This window comes from Pristis pectinata, chromosome 9, assembly GCF_009764475.1.
Source record: "Pristis pectinata isolate sPriPec2 chromosome 9, sPriPec2.1.pri, whole genome shotgun sequence".
Classification (NCBI taxonomy): Eukaryota; Metazoa; Chordata; class Chondrichthyes; order Rhinopristiformes; family Pristidae; genus Pristis; species Pristis pectinata.
In genome coordinates, this window is record NC_067413.1 from 76106994 (window position 1) to 76129728 (window position 22735).

The following is a 22735-nucleotide window of genomic DNA, read 5'->3' on the forward strand; positions in this document are numbered from 1 at the left end:
CTAAATTTTGAATGTTATATCATAAATTGGGGAAATTAAGCCCTAGTCTAACTAATATTTTGACAGTCAGGATATCTATTAGATTCAAAATCATAATCTCAACCAACTTTTGAAGTGTTTCAAGAATATGATTGGGGAAACTCTGATCTAAATAATCTTAAAAACTATGGTAAACAGCATTATGGATGAGACTGGAAGCATTTCTTGGATGCTTACTTGGACTCTAACAGATAATACTGATCGATCAGAGATATTAGATGATGCAAGATGGTACAAAATTAATAGAGCATCATCATATTTCTTGATAGCTGTTTTTACTTTTATGTAAGATACCTTGTTGCCTGTTTTAAATTTAAAAACTGTCTTGTTTGGTATGGACAAACTTATACAAGGCATTGTCCTACTCCAAGCAGAGGTAACATTTGTGGCTGAATCTGATCAGGACTTGGACTGTGTTCGGTGTTTTTGATGAACTGGATTAAAACATTGGTAAAAATGCTTTTACAAATTTTGCACTTGAAAATGAATTTAAAGAGGCATAATTGCAGATTGTTATAATGGGTTTTTGACAAAATGAACATAAATTCATTTTTGGGCAGTGAAAGATGTGAGATTTATCAGGAATATGTTATACTTGAAATACCTTTTGAACAAAAATTGTCCTTTGCCCTTGATTCACAAATGTCATTTAAGAAAACTGGTACCTTAATGTTCAGGATCTGTTCTCATGAAGGAGAGGACTAGTGGATTTAGTACTAACACTACTGCTATGTTGGAAATTTGGTTGAAGTCTCTGTCCTCTCCTGGCACTCCTGCAACAATTATACAGTTAGTGATCTCATTGTCACAAAGCTTTGTGTGGAATGAACCTGAGGCAATATTTCAATGGTTGCCTGTGAGGGCTAGTGTTGTGGGGTGCTGGGACCAGTAAAGATACAGTCCAGAGGCCTGCATCTTAATGCTGAGTGGTCAAATGATCAGCTCCAGCCTTCCCATCAGACCTGAAAGTAGCCTCTACACATGACCTTGGCAGTTTCCTCCACACTGGGCCATGTTGGTGAATTGATCACTGTTTCATTGCAGCAGGAGCTTAGTGGAAAGTAGAGGTGTGTGCCAGGTTCCCAGCAGGGCAATGCACAGTCCAGGTATATTTCTTTAAAGCATGATGGTCATGAATTGAGTGTTAGGTCCCCAGGATCTAAAGCACTAATAAATTGGTGTTCTGTGGGTCGGCACTAAGCAATCTATCAGTCATATTATATAAGTACATTCTTGGGAATTCTGTCGTAATGACAGCATAAACTCCATTTACCAGTTAAAGCTGCTTGTGCACTGTAAACAACTGAAGTTGTGGATGCTAACATCTGAAATAACAATGTTGGAAATTTTCAAGTCAGTTAGAGAGAATTGGATGTTTCACGATAGTCACATTTTAGCAGCATGTCTGTGTGTTTCTAGTACTTTTTAACTTCTGCATTTATGCTCTTAGTTCCGACTACAGGAGTATGCTGCCTCATTTACACTAAATCTGAATGATAAACTAGGCCTCAATCAACGAGCAGTAGTTGGTAATTAGCTGACTAAGAGTCGGATTTAGTGTGTGTGAATAATTGTCCCATGAATGTTGGTCAGCCTCCTGGAATCCTATCTAAATAGACACCAGTACGAAAGCTGCCTAGGATTTGTCTCAAAATTGTTTTGCCTATTCAAATTTTCCTGACTTTTAGTTGTGGTTTGGTAATAGTAAAATCAGTGTTATTTTTAATGGTTAATATCCCTGTTTATTTGAAGAAAATCATGCATTCTCAAACTTCATTTGGAAAGTTTTTACTTCTGTCAACCTAGTCAGAACAGTTAATTGTTCAGTTGAGTTTGAGTTAAAATATTAAGGATGAATTGAAAAGGAAATGCACCATCTTGGATGATGGTGCATTTAAAAGGCCGAATGCAAAAATATCTCAATGTACAGATTGCATAATTTTAAAGAAACGAGTTGTGCATGATCTTCCACAAGTCATCTTTGCTATCTGACACGGGTTTGAGTTTTGTTGTCAGAAACCACTAGCTCTTATTATTTGTCACTTGGATAAGTGCCAAGCTTGTGCTTCATGATATCTCAAAAGGTTGCTACTAGTCCAGATGGATGAAACCAATAAGCCATAGGGCATGTATTCAATAAGAGGAGTTAGAGTGAACTTAAACCACATCATCTGGTGTAAATACAAAACTGCTGCCAGAAACCCCAAGGCTAATGTAAAAATGGAATGACTGCCAAGTATTTTTTTTAAAAAGCTGAGATTTATCATAAAGTACTTTGCTTCTAAGGAAACTTTATTGTGTTAACCATGACTTTTAGGGGAAAAAATGGGTTTAAGGTATAACCACTTGAGCCAGTAAGTGTTAAGATAAGTCTGTGTTTGATGAATGAAAGTGCTCTGTGTACACGCGTGTGGGTTCTTGGCAAACTGCCATGTCTTTGGGGAGTGTTGAGATTATTGATGACATAGAACACTCGTACTCTTGGCATGTACAGCTGATTCAAACTGGCAAAAGAATTGGTGCCTAGAGGATCAGTGTTTTTATATTCTGCTCGTTTAACACAATAGGGAATCATTTATATGGAGCACCTGTTTAGCACAAGTTATATACTCGCTATTGTAGGTCATTTTTCATTTTTCAAAAGCTCTTTGGTTCCTTTATTCGTTAGATAAAATTATACATGTTATTGTTTAATTGTGTATTGTATAACAGAAGCTGGATCATTTTCATCCAAATGAAATGAGCTCAAATTGTATTTTTAAAAGAAGCTTGCTTTTAAAATTGTTGGGCTATGTGTTCAAAAATGAAACCTTTCACAATGATGCATTTCTGCATGGAAGGAAGCCATTCAGCCCATTGAGTGCATGCTGCCTCTGTTAGAGTGATCCAGCTGGCTCCACTCTCCCCGTAGCCTTGCAAATTTATTTTCAGGTACTTGGTAATTGGTTTATTATTATCACATGTACTGAGTTACAGTGAAAAGCTTTTGTTTGCATGCCATCATGACAGATCATTCCATACACAAGTACATCGAGATAGTACAGAATGTGGTGTTAGTTTATAGAGAAAGTAAAGTGTAAGTTGACAAAGTGCAAGGGCCTTGAAGAGGTAGATTGAGAGATCAAGTTCATCCTTGGCATATAAGACAGCTGTTCAAATCTTGGAAGCTGTCCTTGAGCTTGGTGGTATGTATATGTAAGCTGTTGTAGACTTGTCATATAAATGATAATAGTAGCCCTTTTGAGAATCATGCACAAGGCATCCCGATCCCTCTCCTTCTTAGATAATTTTATTTTTTGTGTCAAAATGAACAATGTCACATTTTTCCCCATTAAATTTCATTTGACAGATCCTCACCACTCTGCTAACCTACCTATACCCCTTTGTAGCCTCAAGTTCTCCTCACAATTTAGTTTCACTCCTTGCTTTGTGTCATCAGTAAATATAATGACCATATCTTTGGTGCCTTTATCCAAGTCATCAATATAAGCTGTGAAAAAAAAAGTTAAGGCCCCAACACTCATTGCTGTTTCACAGCATTTGTTACACCTTGCCATTTTGTGCCTAATCTCTGATATTAGTTAGGTATCCAGTCTTCTAAGCCATGCTGATAATATTATGTCCCACAAAAGGAGTTTTTATGAAGCACCTTTATCAATTGTCTTCTGGAAGTCTAAATATAGTACACCCACTGGTTCCCCTTTATCTGTAGCATGCTATTTCTTTAGAGAACTCAGATTGGTTGAACATGATTTCCTTTCACAAAACTGTTGACGTTGCCTGATTAGTTTGACTATTTCCAAGCAACATCTATAATAGCTTCTAATGTTTTTCCTGTGGCAGATATTAAGCTTACTGACAACTGACTTGTAGTTTCCTGCTTTAACTCTTTTGTTCAAAAAAGATGTTTAGATTGGAAAATAGCAATCAAGGGAATTTTAGAAAACTAATGTATCAATTATCTTAGTAGACTGAGGTCCATCACAACCTAGGGATTTGTCAGCTCATGATTCCAATTATTTTCTCAGAACCACTCCCCTGGTGATTGTAATTTTCCAGAAGTCCTACATTTTCTGATTCCTGATTTGTGTATGAACTTGAGTTGGCAGTAGGCCTTTCAGCCCATCAAGTTTGTTCTGCCATTTAATGAGATCATAATGATTTAAGATTTAAAACTGTTTCAGGGATGTTGCTTGTATCTACAGCTCCAAGAAACTGGAATGTGTGAGTGAATGTCTTGAAAGTTTATAATTTGAAAGGAAAATTTTGATATTGTAAGGTAGAGCATTGCAAGCAGATTGATAGGATTTGTAGCTTTTGAGGAAATAGGCCAGTAGAAATGACTAGTGCAATTCAATATGGATAAATAATATGCAAGAGCTAAAGCTATTTGGAATAGAAACATTATGCAGAAGAATTGTAGATATTTGATTTTGAAAATGATTACAGAAATATTTATTATAGGAAAACAAATTCCGTAAGTGATTAATGCAATTGTTTTATATTCACCAAGATGACAGTATGCAACTTTTTAAGCTACAAAATTCCAGTCTGTTGAATATGTTACACACATACCAATCTTTTAATTTTTTTTGTCCCCTTCAAGGCAAATGGCATAAAGATTGGACCACAGCACGCTGCTACCAATGCATCACATACAGGTAGCCATGGAGGACAACAGGCTGGTGGAGGTTGCTGTTGAGGTTCTTCGTCTATCTGTCTGCTTGACTTGGGCCCTTTACCTTTCACTCTCTCCCTTACCAGTTCAAGAAGTGAAGCCATTACCATATGGTTTATCTAACAGGGGATATCCGGAAAGTCCTTCATAAACCTTGTAAAACTTGTCGTATATACTGTTCTCAGCAGGAATTTGCTTAATGACAGGATTTGAAAATTGTACTTGTACCTATTTACAGTTTAATTTTTTCTGGTTAACCTTTTGTCTATTTTGCCCTTGACTACAGAATGGATTGTATTAAACACTACGAATTTCATCTGAGTATTTTAAGTGTGTGGGTTAAAATTGCTATCACTGTTACTTATTTCACAATACCAAACTGTAAAAGCTGTCAGATTTCAAATGCTGTGGAGAAATGCTAGAGGAATGTTTTAATTCTGTATTTATCATCCACTTTGTGTATATATAGTTAAAATAACAAGCTTGGGTATATGTTGGTCGAGCTGAAATCCCTTTGTAGTTAAGCAGATCACAAACATTTTCTGGACGACTACAGCTTAAAATGGCAGTATTGTTCTAGTTTGAAGCTTTGTCTATTCCAAATTTGTGATGGTTTGACTTTTTGGGCTCACTACCAACTGTTATTCTGTCCCCATCCTACCAATGCAACACACATTTATATCTCCCAAATGTAACTCAAGTTAAATGTACATTGTCAGAGACTTCATATCATCATTTGTCTATTTTAATGCCAAATGTCTATTCAGCTTCTTTAGAGCACCCCTTTCAGAAATGAATCAGGTTTGCCTTAAAGAGTAGTTTGACAAGATTACAACAAATGGCAGCTGAGAGGGTTCTTTTTGTTCTGTTTGGGGTGGTGCATTGAAATATGTAGAACTTTTTTCTCATTACACACATTTTTATCTGCATGTATTTCTTTGACCAGTAAATTTAAACATGAGCTTTAAAATTAGATGTAAAAGTGGTGTAAAGTTTTTTCTTTCTTGGCAGTTCTGTTTTGTCAGTGAAGATCTTGTTTATTGTACAGGGGTCATAAAATAATAAACCTGCCAAAATGGAACAACCTGGCAAAAACTGAACAGGCTGTAGCTTTGTGAACCCCACTTTTCTTAAATATTGATTAAGAACTGTGTTTAAACTAAAACTATTGAAACTGGCAGCTTATCAATAAGGGTTAATTGTGTATTTCCATTTTTTCACATCAAAAATGGCATTTTGGGAAAAATAGCAGTTAATTGCTACTGTTAAAACTTGGTGAAAGCTATAAACCAAAGCAGGTCAAAGGTAATTGAGCAGTAAGGAAGACATTGATAAAAGTATTGTGAAAGTAATACAGGAGCTTTTATTTCGTCAGACAGCAAACCTTGCTCCTAAAAAAAAAGTACCTACATTGGTTTTCTTACATGCATTGAAACCAGTTCCATACCTACTGAATCTTATTTAATTTTTATTCCAATGGTTTGTCGATAATTAATTTTATGTTGTGGCACTTTAGTTAAGATCTTTTATCTGCTGCGGTGTTCACCTATTAGAAGTGGGTAAGGGTCTGCATCTTAAAACTGATAATTCATATTTAGGAATTTTAAGATGAAATTTTATTAGTCTTATGAGTTTGTTTGGTATACAAAGCCGATTATTCAAGGATTCTGATGCAGCTGGTACAGTTAACTTGAATAGAATATAAGCAATATATTCACAAATTGCTTGGAAGGTTTCACTTTGGGAGATGTCAGTTTTTTTTAAAAAGTACATATGTATTTTGGATGTGAGGGAGATGGCAGTGGCAATGTTTGTAACATTTATTCATACTTTTGAATATTTCCTTTAAGGATACAAGATGTATTCATAATTAAAACTCAAAAGTAGTTTCCTCAGAGATAATGCTCCAATATTGGCTGGGTTCACTTCCGTTACTCCCATTTGTTAAATTTCTGATCTATTACAGAAATGAGAGTTAAGGGTAAACTAGATTCTTTTCACAAATGACATGTTTGGTAGGAACTCTTTTAGAGGTGTTGTCTGGATTGAGAAAATGGTTTTGCCAATATGTATGAGCAACTTGGTCTGTTTATTGCTTGGAAGTGAGCTTCTAAGTTGATTTTGGATGTACCACTACTATACAATGAAGTTGGCATTGGGCTTGAAAGTTTGGGTGGTGGTGGTATGCAATTGACTATTATCTCCATTTAGGGAAGAAAACATTAAACAGCCTATCTTCACCCAGCATAAAGAATGTTGGATGAAGATAGGCTAGATGCAATTGCAGTCTTTTTGTTGCCAAACAGCAGTCAGTGACAACTTAGCTGACAGAGCATCTAGCTCCTCCAACTGCACAAATGGGCCACACAATGACAGGTGATCTAGAACCTATAATTGGTTTTCCTGCACAATCCCCAAACTTAGATTGCTGAAGACAGCAGGAATCAATTTATCTGTCTTGAATATGCTTAACAGATTTGGCCCTCTGCAAAAGAGATTTAAAATAATTTACATTCTTTGTCTTGCTCCTGAACGGTTGACTCACTCAGTAGTTAGCTGTGTTCCAGATTCTCTAGTCTGAACAGGCAGCTTGTCAGTGCTACCCTTTCAAAACTCACTGACTCTTCTAAAATACAGTGAATACGGGTCAATCTCAATATTTTATCACAAGATGATCTCCAAATCTTGGGTATTGGTTTATTATTGTCATTTGCACCAAGGTACAGTGAAAAACTTCATTCCATTCGTACAGATCAATTCATTGCACAGTGCATTGAGGTAGTACAGGGTAGTGTCACAGCTACAGAGAGTGCAGTGCAGGTCGACAATAACATGAAATAGATTGTGAGGTCAAGAGTTCATCTTATCATACAAGGGAACCATTCAATAGTCTTAACAGCAGGATAGAAGCTGTCCTTGAGCCTGGTGGTACGTGCCCTCAGGGTCCTGTATCTTCTACCTGATGGGAGAAGAATGTCTGGGGTGGGTGGGGTCTTTGATTATGCTGGCTGCTTCACCAAGGCAGTGAGATGTATAGACAGAGTCCATGGAGGGGAGGTTGGTTTCTGTGATGTGCTGGGCTGTGTCGACAATTCTCTGCAGTTTCTTGCGGTCCTGGGCAGAGCAGTTACCATACAAGTCGTATATGTATTTCGGAAGCCACTATACCCAAGACAAGTTGGTTCTTTCTTGGGTAACAGGCCAAAACATATTATTCCAGGTGTGGTCTTGCCAGTCTTGGGCAATAACAGAGCCTTGTTTGACACTGGTATTCACTGAGATTGACTATTGTCACCCATTGGTTTCAATTATGGTTCTCGGGCCATGATGAAACAATCACAAGGTGGGGATGAGTTTCTGTGCACTGCCAAATTTAAGGAGAGTGCTCCATGGTTCATCCCAGTTGGAGTCTGGCTTTTGTGAGGTCGAGAAAGATCGTGTATAATGATTGGTGTCCTCCCTACATTTCTGTAGGTTGTGTATAGTGAAAATTACATCCACTACACCCCCAGATGGGGAGAAACTCCTCGGCCACTGGGAGGAAGTGGTTCAGAAATACCCTGGCAACGATGGCAGACAGCATGGAGACCTCTTTGTCGTTACCATAGTCAGACATGTTTTCTTTCTTGAAGGTAGTCACAATTACAGCTTGAGAAATCTCCTGGTATATCCAAACTCTTCACCACAGAGATTTAGAACTTCAGCTTGGATACCATCTACTCCTAAGGCCTTGTTTTCGTTGGTATATAGTCTTTAAATTTGTTGGTTGGGAATGGTGACACGGCTGGCCTGAATATGTTGTTGTGTGATGGTGTCATGGATGAGGAGATGTTCAAAGTGTTTCTTCCAGCTGCTGCTTCTGATCTAGATAAGTTCACTTTTATTCTTGGCTTTCAGTAGGATGGGGTCTTGACTATGGTCTCCAACACACATCCTATAGGAGTGGAGTTGATCATCAGAAATAATGGATAACATCTCAACCTACTGCAACTACGCTCTGGAATCCAGCTTGCGACAATATTAGCATTTGCACTGAAGCTGAACTCCAAACCATCGTCAGTTTGCTCATTGAAGCAAATGAGAAGATGGGTGTTACATTCATTGGATCCATTCTACCAACCTGATCCATTTGTACAAGACTGCCCTCTGACAAAGTCTGACCCTGGAAAATGTGGACGACTACTTGTATCTCAGGAGCCACCTATTAATGAAGGCAGACATCCTCACTGGAATTCCTGGCCCACAACTGCTTCAAGCGCTCGAGCATTTAGGATAGTGTTGAGATCCTTGGGTCGATGCACACAGAAGCCCTGTGTTAATGGTTAAGTAATGCATCACCTCAAACTACCCACCCATCTGCCCGGTTAGGCACCACCTACCCCATCTATGAGAGTCTGCTGTTCCCACATCAGAGTTCCAAAGTGACAACTGAGGGACCAAAGCAAGTTATCTTTGAACCATGGTGGGTGATTGATTGCCTAAGGAAAACTACAACAATATTTTCTTACTTCAAACTCATCATAGGAATTCATATACATTGCAGAGGCCTACTCATAATGGTCTGCCAACCTTGGATCCATTTTCATCCAGTTTCATTTTCTGTTCCTTAAATTTCCATCAATGCAAATAACCCAAGTGCTGTACGTCCTAGATAAACTTTGGAACCTTTATCTTTTGAAAGTCTATTTGGCAGGAAGAAAATTTATAGCTGGTTCAGTTAAAGCATTGTTTCTCTCTCCATGGATGCTGTCTGATTGCTAAGTTCTTCCAGCGTTTTCTGTTTTTGCGTTAGATTTCCAGTACCAGCAAGATTTTTTTAATTCCACTTTGCATATCTTATCCACAAAACTTGAGATTTGTTGAACACAATTTCCCTTTCAAATGGTGTTTAATCATCTTGAGTTCCTTGTGATCACTTAGTAATAGAATCCTGAATTTCTATATCACCTAGAGCAAGGATAGGGTTCCCCATGTCCTCTCCCTTCAGCCTGCCAGCCTCCACATTCAATATCCTATCTTTTGTAATTTTTTTCCATCTTCAGTGAGATATAAACATGAGGTGCATCTTTCCTTGTCCTTTTAGTATTCTAAAGGATGCTTTCTAACACCCCTATTCAGTCTCTGACCTTCATTATTAACCTTAATTAATGACCCTCACTAATTGACTATCCTTCACATCCTCAAAATTAACTTGTAATTTTGCAGCTTGCCAATAAAATCTTTAAAGACAAATGATTAACAATGAACTGGATATCTGCAATAGCACTTCCATACTTTGATTTCCACATTCAATATACTTCTGCACAGGGAGCCTTGCTCATCAAGTTTAACTTTAAGCTTTTTGAAGATGCTTTATTTAATTGCTGAGGTGTAGCCTTAAACTAGCCAGGAAAGTGAAAATAGTTCTGCATTGAATGCAATTTTGTGTGTTATCAACAATTATCTAATAATTCAAGCCATGTGAACTTGGGTTGTTCCTAAACCTGAATAATTCATGTTCTGCAAATGCTGAATCATTATATGCCTCTCATGGTGGGAGAGAGGTTATTTAAGATATTGAGTCATGAACATTTTGCACTACATTAACCTGAACTGTTAAATCTTTTTCTCTCTCCATAGATACTGCATGAACACACTTTCTGATTTTTTTTTGGTAGTATTTTTGTGGCTGGTCCTGTTAGATTTCTGGTTAACAGTGGACAATAGGAGATTTGGTGATAGTAATAGAATTGAAAGTCAAGAGGAAATGACTGGATATCCTGTTGTTGGAGATCATAATTGTCTGGCAGCTAGTTGAAATCTATGTTGTCACCCATTACATCAGCCTAAGCTGGAGTGTTTGCAAGACACGTTGCATGCTGACACAAACTGATTCATTAGCTGACGAGTTGCAAATGAAACTGAATTTACACAGTTGTAAAGCACAAATATACCCTTCAGCCCACTGGATCTGCGCCAGCCACTAATTACCCATTTACACTCATTTTACATTAATCCCATTTTTTTTCTCCCTACGTTCTTAGTAACTCCCCAGATTCTACCACTCACCTACACATTAAGGACAATTTGCAGTGGCCAATTAACCTACCAATCTTTGGGATGTGGAATGAAACTGTCATGTCTGGAGGAAACTTGCATGGTCACAGGGAGAATGTGCAAACTCCATACAGCACCCAAGGGAAGGAAAGAACCTGGGTCTCTGCACTGTGAAGTAGTAGCTCTACTGGATATGTCACATTAAATTTCTGCAATCCCCTCTGAAATTCCCATTTTTATCCTTAATGGTGAAGATAGCTGAGCTTTGGATACTGCGATGTTTTGAGCTTACTCAAGCCCAACTTCTTTCATGGGGAGCCTTGTGAAATGTCACAGGCTTCACTGCTGCCATAAAGTGATGAGCAATTACTCCCACATCAGAATTCAATTCTCGTGTCCACGTTTCAACGAAGGCTGCAAGGAGGTTTAGAATATACCAGTCCTGTTTGAAATTGATCAGCAATTCATCAGTGATTAAGTACTACTCGATAGCATTTAACTTTGCTGATGCTTTATGATTGATGAAGCATAATTGAATGGAAATCTGAAGCCACGGTTTTTTTTTAATCTTTCCTGTGCCTAAACCTGGCTCTAGAATGATGGATGGGGTGAATCTCATGATGAATGGAGGATTATCCACTTCTGGTTGAAAATGGTAGCAAATACTTCAACCTCTGTTTTTGCACTTTTGAGTTGTACTCTTCCATCATTAAAATGCTAATTGAGTCTCCCTTTGTACAATTTTCCACTTCCATTTGTCATTAACTTTACAAGACCTTTGCTAAAACAAAAGTTAAAGTAGGTCTATCACACCCAAAAATCCAAGTCTGACAAAGTTTTATTTAAAATAATCTCTTATAAATGCTGATCTGACTGCATTTTTCTTTGGAAGTCTAACATGTGCCAGATAGCATTTCCAATAAATGTTTGGCAATGCAACGATATGTGAGGCTAGATGCATTCACAACTTCTCTAATGATGTATCAGGATTTATCAGGTTTTTATAGGAAACAGTAATTTGATTAAGTTACTGGACTAGTAAGCAGAGGCCTAAGTTATTGATTCAGAATTAAGTTTGAATCTTACAATGGCTGCTGAAGAATTTAAATAATTCTGCAATAAATAAAAAGAAACTTGCATCTGTAATGGTGACCATAAAGCTATCAACTTATCTGCGACCCTTACTCAGTCTGGGAACTTCAAACCCTTGAATGTAATTGATCCTCCGAAATGAGCAGCCAGTGATTCTTGGGACAATCAGGCAAGGCATTTAGATATTGGGGTTGTCAGTAACATCCATATCCCATGAACAAATAATAACAGGATCTATACAACAAACTGATAAGTGGTATGTGTGATACAAGTGTCATCTAAATTTTAACCAACTCCAAAAGACAGTCTAGCCATCTCACCTTGATGTTCAACGTCACCACCAATCACCAAGTCCTCCAACATCAGTAGCTGGAGGTCATTAAGCTAGGCACTGTACAGGATCAGTTAAAGTAACCTCAATAAAATCCACCCTAGTTAAATAAAATTATAAACAAATGGAAATTTTAATTGAAGTATTATAAGCTAAATGTTTTGAATATAACAGCCAACTGTTTTGGTGCTTTTTAGAATAATTATTAAACTCTAATTAACATTATACAGAAATTGAATAGAAAGGAAGCAATGAAGAATTAGAAATATAAACATTGATAAGCCAGTAGTCACTTCTGTTGCCTAACTACTCAAAGCAGTGGTAAGTCACATTCTTTAACTTCTGCAATCTATGTATTGAGGTTAGGGAGGGAAGTCCTGAATTTTAAACTTGTGACCAAGAAGAAACAATTATTTAATCTAAATCAAAAAGGCATGGAATTTGGAAGTGGTGGTAAACACGTGCATCTACTGCACATCCTTCTATGTGGTAGAAGCCTTGACATCTTGTGGATGGCAATTTAGGCAGCTGTATAGTTCTGGTGATGGATTGGGTGCCTATAAAGTCTGCTTAGTCAAGCTTCTTGAGTTTTGTTTTCATCGTGGAGTGTATTTTATTGCACTGCCTTGTGCCCTGTGGATAGTGAAAAGGCCTTGGAATTTTGAGGAGAGTTTCACTTTTCATAAAATCCAGCTATTTGTTCTCAAAACCATACTATCAATTAGTCAATTGGCTTGTCAAATAACCCCCAGGATAAATCATGAGATTACTGTCGAACGAAAAGGGGTGGTGGTTAAACCCTCTTGCTGGAAGTGGTCATTACCCAAGTGCCAGGCAATACAAGTGATCTCCATCATTTATCAGGCCAAGCCTCAATGTTGATCAGCTCTTACCAGAGGTGGACACGGACTGCTTCAATACTTGAGGAGCTCTGAGGAATGTTCCATTTGACAGTAAACGTTTCCACTTCTGACCTTATGCTGGAAGGAAAGCCATTGAGGAATTAGCTGAATATGGTTGGGCTGAGGCCACTGTCCTGAGGAACTCTGCAGCAATGTACCTGGGCTTGAAATGGTTGGCCTCCATTTGCACTAGGAATGTTAGAGTCAGTGGAAAATTTTCTACTCACCAATTCCATGTTTAATTTTTCCCCCTTTTTTCATTATTCGTTAAAATAGTTGAGACATGAGCAAGCCATGTGGTTAGCTGGCCCAATTATTTAGTAAAACCAAAACTTTACACCAATCAATTTTGTATCAATACTGCCCCTTGCCTCATTTCAATGTTTCTTGATTCCTTTGTGATTCCAAACAATTCAATCATCTTGAACATAAGCTTTAATTGAGCTTCAACAGTCCTCTGGGACAGGGAATTCCAGACTTGCATCCTTTGAATGAAAAAAAAAATTCTCCCCATCTTAGTCCTCTTCTTGTCAGATTATAGTCCCCTAGTTCGTGGCTCTTCAGCCAAAGGAAACAGCTTGCAAACATCTACCTAATCCAGCCCTAAAGAATAGTTTTGTTTTTAAGATCATCTCTCATGCTTCTAATTCCTTTGGAATATGAACATTGTCTACTAAATCTCCAGTTTTAAAACAAACTTCTCATCCCAGAGATCAATCTTGCAAACTTTTGCTGCCCTTTAGATAAAATGAGGCATGTAGATGGTACTCCAGGTGTGATCACACTAAAACCCAATATAATTGTAGCAATTCCTTCCTACTTTTACACTAAAATCCCTTGTACTAAAGGCCATCAAACCAACCATTTCTCCTCCTAATTGCATACTGTATTAAGAAATTTTCTGTAACATCTGCAAAGATACACATCCCTCTGAATACTTGTAATTTTAAAATGATTATGCCTTTCTATTCTTTCTACTAAAGTATACAACTCTACAGCTCCTCATACACTCCACCTTCCATTTTCTTGCCCAATGACTTAACCTGTCAAAATACCCTTTGAGTCTTTCTAAAGCCAACTTTCCACTTAACTTTATGCTATTAGCAAAACTTGATTACCCTATATTCAATATCTTAATTCAAGTTATTCATAGAGATTAGAAATAACAAGAAGCCCTTTGGCATTTCACTGGTTACATCCCACCATTTCTGAAAATGACCTGCTTCTTCCTCCTGTTTCCTGCCCATTAAACAAATCTTGATCTCTGCTCCTACTTAATCCCATGAGTCTTGCTGTTCTGTAACAACCTATTATAATACCTTACTGAATGCCTTCTAAAAATCCAAATGTATTATATCCACTGGTTCTCCAGTTACTCACCCAAATATTTTAACAGATTTGTCACAATTTCCTTAAAACTGAAGTGCTCTTTTGTTGTGTTCTTACTAATAAATTATACTTTCCCTTCAATTGTTCATTATTAATGTTAAAATGGATAAATTTTCAATAATGGCCAAATGAACTATTATTTTAAGTCTTAATAACATGGACCAAACAAGAGTGTCCCTTGAAATATAAGTCTGTGTTAGTTTCAGCATCCAAGCTCCAGATTTAAGAAATTGGGTGTAATTTGTGATTTAACATATTAACCTTGAATTAGATCATGAGTTTAAGCTGTACTCCTGAGACTTGAACACATAATTCAGGCTGTTTGCAACTGAGGAATGTTTCATTATGAGATGTTAGATTTTAAGTTTCATTCATTAAATCAAGGTACTCTTACATGGACATGGAAGATCTCAGTGCATTATTCTTCTTAAAAAAGGAATTTCTCTCAATATCTTAACCTACATTAACTCTCTAGCAAAATCATTAAAAAGATTGGCTTTCATTTTACTTATTGCTTTTTATGAGACTTAATTGTCAACAAAATAGCTGCTATATCTTCCCACATTGTACCAATGACCATTCTCACTGGCCAAGACTATGGAAGATGAAGTTCATTGCAATGTAAAGTGACATCATCCACTTCAGATCCAAGTAATACAATTCCAATTAATTCCTTGAAGGTGAGACAAAGCAGAGAGAGGTAAATAGATTTAAATACCGATGTATACAAATCACTAAAAGTTTTACCTCAAAGGCTAGAATTCAACTTGAGGAAAATTGTTTTAGTTGAACTCTATCTAGAGCACTGTGTTCAGTTTTGGACACCCAAGCCTCTGGAGAGGTAAACTGACTTCAGATAGGGTACAGACCTATTACAAAGGAGCTACTATTCCTACCGGAAAAGTCCGGAACAAGAGGACATATTCTTAAGACTAGAGATGAGCCATCTGGGATTAATTAAGGAGCTTTTTTAACTAAATGACACAAAGCGAAGTAAAAACATGAAAGTTGTAGTTATTGGGGCAATGGAAAATTTCAAGAAAAAATGTTAAGTAGAGAATATAGAACCATTATATGAATGGTGGAACACACTTCTGGAACTGAATGGCCTATTCTTGTTTGGATGTAATTAGTTGACAGGATTGGTATAGATGGAGATATGGCTAGCAGAAAACAGAGCATCAGGATAAATGGATCATGTATGCATTGGCAATTGGCAACTATGGTAAAAGTCTGTTAATCCAGCATGCTTGGGATTTTGGCAGTACCAGGCTGCGGATTTGCTGGACTATTGGATGTTTTTCCCAATTAATACACCGACACACCTGTAATTCATTGTTAAAAAAATGTTATATAGTAGTATAATAAATTTTCCAGTAAACCCAGTGAATTTCAAGAGAGTACTGGAATGAACAACTGGTGAGCTAATGAACCATCAGGATTTCTGAACAACTGGATCACAGATTACAGTTTTACTCTAGTAGGGTGCTACAGGGATCAGTGCTGAGGCTTCAACTATTTTTAACTATATAGCTACAACTAGGATGAAGAGCAGTGTACTGTAAGCAAAGTTGCTGATAATGCACAGGTGATTGGGTTAACAAGCTGAGTTGGACAAAAGATTAAAAAATTAAGGACATAAAAAATTAAGGACAAAAAAAATGAACAATAAGTACCTGCAAAGGGATATAGATAGGGTAAGTGAATGGGCAAAAAGGACAATGTGGGAAAACATATGATAAGATCTTTATTAGTCATATGTACATCAAAACACACAGTGAAATGCATCTTTTTGTGTAGTGTTCTGGGGTCAGCCCGCAAGAGTCGCTATGCTTCCAGCACCACTGTCATCCACTGACAAAGCAAATTATTATTTGAACAGGAAGACTGTAAAAAGTTGTGGTACAATTGGGATCCGCAGATCCAAATATATGAAACACATGGTTAGCATGCAGGTACAGCACATTGACCTTTATTGCACAGGATATGAAAGAAAGTATATGTTTTGTTACAAACTTTATAATCACTGGTGAAATTGTAATTGGGAGTACTGTTCAAAATGTTTTTTTTAAATATTTAAGGATGTTACTGATGGAGACATTGCCAGCTTCACATGGTTGATTCTTGGGACAAAAGGGTTGACATATGAAGGAAGTTGAGCAGATTTGGCCTACAGTCATTGCAGTTTAGAAGAAAGAGTTGATCTTCTTGAAACAAAGATTCTGAGGATGACTGATAGGGTGGAAACTGAGAGCCTTAGTGATAGTATCCAGAACTAGGCACCATTTATTCTGTGAGTAAATCCAGATTCATGTCCAAAGTATTTTCAATTTCATATTTAAATTTGTTTTACCTAATAAAACTCAAAACATATGTTGGATCCAAGAGGTTCAAATAAAACAATGAATTAGAATGGCACCCAAAATAAATTGGATTTGAAAGTGTGATATCTGGATTATGGCAAAAGGTCTCATCCTTGTTTAAGCAATAACTATAAATACTGATTGTGTTTTTGAAGAGCTCATACTTATTCTGCTGTTAGAAGGGAAGAGTGTCATTTCTGTATTATGAACCAATGTTTCTTTGCTCCCAGTAGCATTAGAAATGAACCTCCTCTGACACTCATTGATCTATGAATTTACCAAATGAATAAACAGTGAATGATGTTACTGCAGTTGCTTTAAATTCCCACATGGTATTGGGCATTACTAGCAAGATTTACATTTGATATTCATCCACAATTGCCTGCAAGACGTTGAGCTGTGACCGCTCTTGTGGAGAATACCTGCTAGGTGCTGCATGTTTTTTTTAAAACATAATAAACAGGAGGAGATGATGGCCATTTGGCCTTTACAGCCTGCTTCCTTTTTTCTTCAAGATCATGGCTGATCTTCTACCTAATCCCATTTTCTTGAAATCTTAATGTATGAAAACCTATTGATCTCCATTTGAATGCATTCCATATCTAAGACTGGCTCTCTAGGGTAGAAAAATTCCAAAAGATTCACCACCTACCATGTGAAGTAATTTTTCCCTTGTGAATCCTAATGGTCTACTTCTTATACTGAGACCATGACTCCTAGTTCTAGGCTACTTAGCCTGTGGACTTAAGAGTTTTGTATGTTTCAATGAGATATCTCTCATTCTCCTAGAGAATACAAGCCTTGACTGCTTGATCTCTCATACAGTTAAGCCACCATCCTGGAACCAGTCTCGTCCATCTCCACTGCATCCCCTCTACAGAAGTAGATCTTTAAGGCAAGGAGACAAAACTATACATAATACTCCGGATCCAATCTCACTAAGGCTTTGTATAATTGCAGTAAGACATCTTTATTCCTGAACTTAAATCCTCTTGTGATAACCACCAAACTGCAATTTGCCTTCCTAATTTGATTGCTGTGTCTGCATGCTGGCTTCAGTGAATGTGTACAAGGACCACTACATCTTGAACATCAATACTATATCCAATCTCTCACAATTTAAAACATCTCTGCTTTCTGTTCTATGCCCCCAATGGAAACCACCTTTTTCCACATTACATCTGCCATGTTCTTACCCACTTACTCAACATACCCCTTGAAGCTTCTTTAAATCCTCTTACCTACTCACATTCCCATCTAGCTTTGAAAATATGATACTTGGTTCTCACAGCCAAATCTTTGATTTAGATTGTGAATAGCTGGGGCCCAAGTACCGATCCCAGCAGGGCCCAACTAATCAGTCTAACTTGAGAAAAATATTTCCATACTTTCTAAACAATACCAATAATCAGTCCGTGAAAAATAAAAACAAACTGCAGATGATGGAAATGAGACAAAAATAGAAAATGCTGGAAATTCCCAGCAAGTCAGGCAGCACCTGTGAAAAGAGAAAGAGAGTAACATTCCAGGTCAAAGAATTCTCAATCCATGTCAGTACATTACCCCCAATTCCACATGCTCTACCTTGTTAACCGACCTGTGAAGTTCCAAATACACTGCATATCTTGCCTAGCATTTAGGATGCATTCCCAGGAATGAGAGTGCAAGTTGAATCAGCAGTACAAGTGGTCATTTATACCATTAGCGAGAAAGATGGTGTGTTTATACTGGGATCCTGGCATGAATCCCCATCCTCTACTGGTGCTCTTGCAGAATGAAAGTGTGATTTCATCACCACATGGTTCAGTGTGGAGTAAACCACAAGATAATATGCAGAAGCCATCTTTGACAGCTAGTATTGGCTGGGTTGGGACAAGTGTGCAGCCACTCCAGCATTGGGATGTGGGGCTCATAACTACTTCTTGAATGTAATAGTAATGAATATCTCACCCTTCTTTGGCTGTACAGCTCTTGCCAGCACAGAGAGTTTCTCCAGGTCACACACAGAAGCAGCGTAAAATTGTCCAGATTCCTGGCACAGTGGAGTGTAACCCGGGAGATGTCTTCAGTAGGATAAGTACCAGTGAGTGTTTGGACTGCAGGTTTAATAGCACTGTAACAAATCGGTTCTCTGGAGGGCAGCACTAAGTGGAGTACCAGTGTACACCACACCCACTTGTCTAATCTGTCACAAACGTGGTTTTTCTTCATAAATCCATGTTGACTCTGTTCAATCCTTTTAGTCTTTTCAAGGTATTCTAGTGTTACATCCTTCATCATGGACTCAAGCACCTTTCCCACTGACATTAGGCTAACAGGCCAGTAGTTCCATTTTCTCTCTCCCTCCCTTTTTCAAATAGCTGACTCACAAGCTATTCAACAATCCACATGAACAACTCCAGAATCTATAGAATTTGGAAAGTGATAACCAGAAGATTTGTAATGTTCCTTGCTACTTCTTTTAAGGCTCCTGGATGTGGATCACCCGGTCCTTGGGATTCATTAGCTTTTGGTATCACCAACTTCTCCATTTTATTTTTACTGCTACTAATTTCCTTCAATTCCCATTCTCATTTGACCCTGGGTCCTTTGGTATTTCTGGAAGATCTTTCATGCCTTCACCCATGAAGACATACACAAAGTAGTTACTTAACATTTCACTCATTTTTCTTGTGCTTCATTACAAATTCCCTTTCAATTTGTAAGGTGACCACATTTGCCCCTGTCTGACTTTTGTTTTATACAGTTACAGCAGCTCTAATGGTCTGTTCTTTTAAATATTTTTTTAAACCTGTTTACTCTCATATTCTATCTTGCCCTTCTTTATCAATTTCTTGATCCTTTGTTGAGTACTAAATCCTCCCAATCCTCAGGCCCACAGCTATTTCTGGCAACTTTAAGCCTCTTCCTTAGATTTCTTGTCAGCCACAGATGGATCATTTATCTTGTTGGGTTTTCGTTTTTCATTAGAAACATTCCTCACCCCCCCCCCCCCCCCCCCCACTGTAAATGAAGCCTTAATACTTCAAATGCCTACCATCCCAATCAACCACAAGACACTCTCCCCTCATGTTCACAGTTTGCCATGTTAAGATTTAAGAACCCTATTGGATTGAACTACATCACTTTCAAACTCACTAAATTTCAACCATATTTATGGCCACTCTTCTCCATAGGCCCCTTTACAACAATTGTCATTTAACTCTTTCTCTCACAGCACAGAACAAAATCTAAACTAGCCTTTTCCCTTATTGTGTTCAACATATTGATGAAATAAAATCTTGTATACATTCCATGAATTTACCATCCACCTTATTCCCATTAATCTGACTTGTCCTATATGTGAATTAAAGTCCTTCGTTGCAAGCTTCTCTAATTTCCTGATTTATGCTATGTCAAATTTCTATTTGATGGGCTATAAATAACTTGAAATATGGCAAGTATGAGATTGGTAGGATTTTTCTTACAACACAGAAGGCCATTCAGTTGATGAGTCTATGCCCAGTCTCATTCCCACTGATGTCCCCTTCAGCCTATACTTTCTGACATGCTCACCAACTCTGATACTTCTACCACCCATCTGCATATTAGGGTAATTAACTTACCAACTAACACATATTTGGTATGTGGGAGTTAACTGGATAGCTAGAGGAAATCATTTGATCTCAGGGAGAATGTGCCAGTTCCACAAAGATATCACTGAAGGTCAAGATCAAATCCAGGCCTCTGGAGCTGTGTGACAGCAACAGTAATTGCCTGTGCTATCCAGTGTTTATTGCCCTTGCTCAACCCAAATTGATTCTAATTCTACATCATGATCTGCTAAGCCAAGATCATTTCTCACCTCTACACTGATTACATCCCTATATTAATAGTGCTACATCACCTTTTCCTTTTGTGTGTCCTTCCTAAATTTTAATATCCTTGAACATTGAGCTTCCAGCTTTGGTCAACCTTCAGCATATTTCTGTAAGAGCAATTAAATCATACCCTTTTATTCTATTTGTGCTATTAATTACTTGATTGTGAATGCTGTGATATATAGCATCTCTAAATTTGCAATTTTAACATTTTTTCTGTACTTTGATGCCATTTGTTGCTTGTTTACTTATTACTTTTCTAATTAGTACTTTCCTCCTTTCTGAATCTCTTTGAGATCCCAACCACTGCCAGGCTAAATTAAACCCCCCTCAATAACACTAGCACATTCCACCAGTGTACGTTGGTCCCAGTTCTATTGGAGTATAACCCCTACAATTTTTTTTTAAACAGGTTTCACCTGCCCCAGAAACAGCCCCAATGCCTCAGGAAAAATGTGGAGTGCCAGCAACCAAAGGCAAGGTTTCACACATTTGCTCTCAATGCTCAGAAATCGATAGCCCTCCCTCCTGCACCATCCTCCAGCAACACATTCGTCCTATCTACTTATTCCCGTAGTTATGACGAACTTAGATAATAAAAGTTAAAGCTTTGTTAATTATGTAAAATTTTATTTTCATACAGTTTTCACGTTATCGATTCCACTAGAACACAACTTGAATGTACAGGTTTTGAACGCAGCTTTAAAACACTAAAATACTGCAGCCGCTAAAAGTTAGAAGTAAACAAAAATGCTGTCAATACTAAACAATCCGACAGCATTGTGAAGGATGAACCCGAGATAACTTTCGTGGTGGATAACCTTCAAAAATTCCAATCAACCCGAAACTAATTCTCCATAAAAGCTACTTGAACGGCCACGTTTCCGCAACTTTTACTTAAAATAACAAGTCGAGTTTATGTTAAACTAAATTTGCAGAACTCCCACTTATATTTTTTACAGATAATATTGCTGAGTTACGAAAACCAGAACGAAGTGAGAGTCATTTACGGAGTATTTTGTACTGCGCATACTTAGAAAATGGCTGCCCCAGGGCGCACCATGCACCTGCTGCACGAAAGGTTATTGCACCTTGTGCCACGTTAACTTACGTCAAAATTTAAAAAGAAAGAGCTGGATTTGAAACGGGTGCCGCGCCGCTTGTTGCGGGAACTGTCCTCGGCAGAGAGCGGCGGAGGCGGCGGCCAAGGAGTCATCTGCATCTGTCGGAGGAAAAAAAACCACACACTTTTGCCATGTACATGCAACACGTACAGTTTAATTCAAACGCTCCTGACGGAGAGAGAGAAAAAAAATCAACCTGCTGGGATTAAACTGCAGCTTGGGTTGAGGAGCGGCGGCGGCACGCCTCGGGCTCCCTGTGCTGAGGGAGGGAGGGAGGGAGGAGGTGGAGGGCGCGGGTCCATTTTATTGTTCACCGCGTCATTCGGTAGCCGAAACAAACAGATGATGGTGACACAACACAAAGTGGGAGCGCTTTCGCACGCAGCTCCATTCTGCTTCAGGAGAGAGGGGCAGCGTGCGCGACCTTGGTGTTACTATTATTCCCCCCCCGGTGTGTGAGGCGGTAATTGCCGTCGGAATGATTTGCCTCCCAGGGACCACGGCCGCACCTCAGGATCCCCTCACACACACACTCACCGACGTAACATAACGGGGAGCCGGGCAGGATCCGGGCCCTTGTGCGTGTAAACATACGTCAAGGCCGATTGGCTCAGATCCATCACGGGCTGGCGTCAGCTCTCCCCTTCACGTTACTAATCGTCCATCCCATTGGTAAACGTTAAACAGGGCACATTTCCCTTTTTTTTCCTGATTCTCTCCTCCTGCGTTTGAAAACCCGAAAGATAAAAAAAAGTCTAAAGCTCCGGAGCCAGAGATGGAAAGAAGCGAAAGCGCTTTCCACGTCCGGTGGGCCAGTGGAGCCGTTAAAAGTCCGAATGTCGGGCGTTTGAATTGATTTTTTTTCTCTCGCTCTCGGCCCGTTTTCTACGTTAGCGGCCGCGTGCTCGGGTGGGGGAGGTG

General features: G+C 38.3%; 1 protein-coding gene and 1 long non-coding RNA gene across 5 annotated transcripts in view; one reads left to right on the top strand and one right to left on the bottom strand.

The window, feature by feature from the left end:
• rab2a (RAB2A, member RAS oncogene family) overlaps positions 1-5817 on the top strand; it is a 48022-nt gene extending 42205 nt beyond the window's left edge. The window contains exon 8 of the mRNA XM_052022769.1: positions 4646-5817. Within this exon, the coding sequence (XP_051878729.1) occupies positions 4646-4741 (96 nt within the window). The 3' untranslated portion in view covers positions 4742-5817. The remainder of the gene's footprint in view (positions 1-4645) is intronic.
• A 149-nt stretch (positions 5818-5966) lies between these two features.
• Positions 5967-22709, bottom strand: LOC127574098 (uncharacterized). 4 transcript variants are annotated; one of them, XR_007956865.1, is made up of 5 exons: positions 22352-22709; positions 21802-21912; positions 13070-13156; positions 12166-12276; positions 5967-8651 (listed from the first exon to the last, which is right to left on the bottom strand). It is a non-coding gene; the product is annotated as an uncharacterized LOC127574098 (long non-coding RNA). The 4 variants fall into 4 exon arrangements; XR_007956864.1 differs by lacking the exon at positions 12166-12276; XR_007956863.1 differs by having other exon boundaries at positions 5967-12276.
• Positions 22710-22735: the final 26 nt, after the last annotated feature.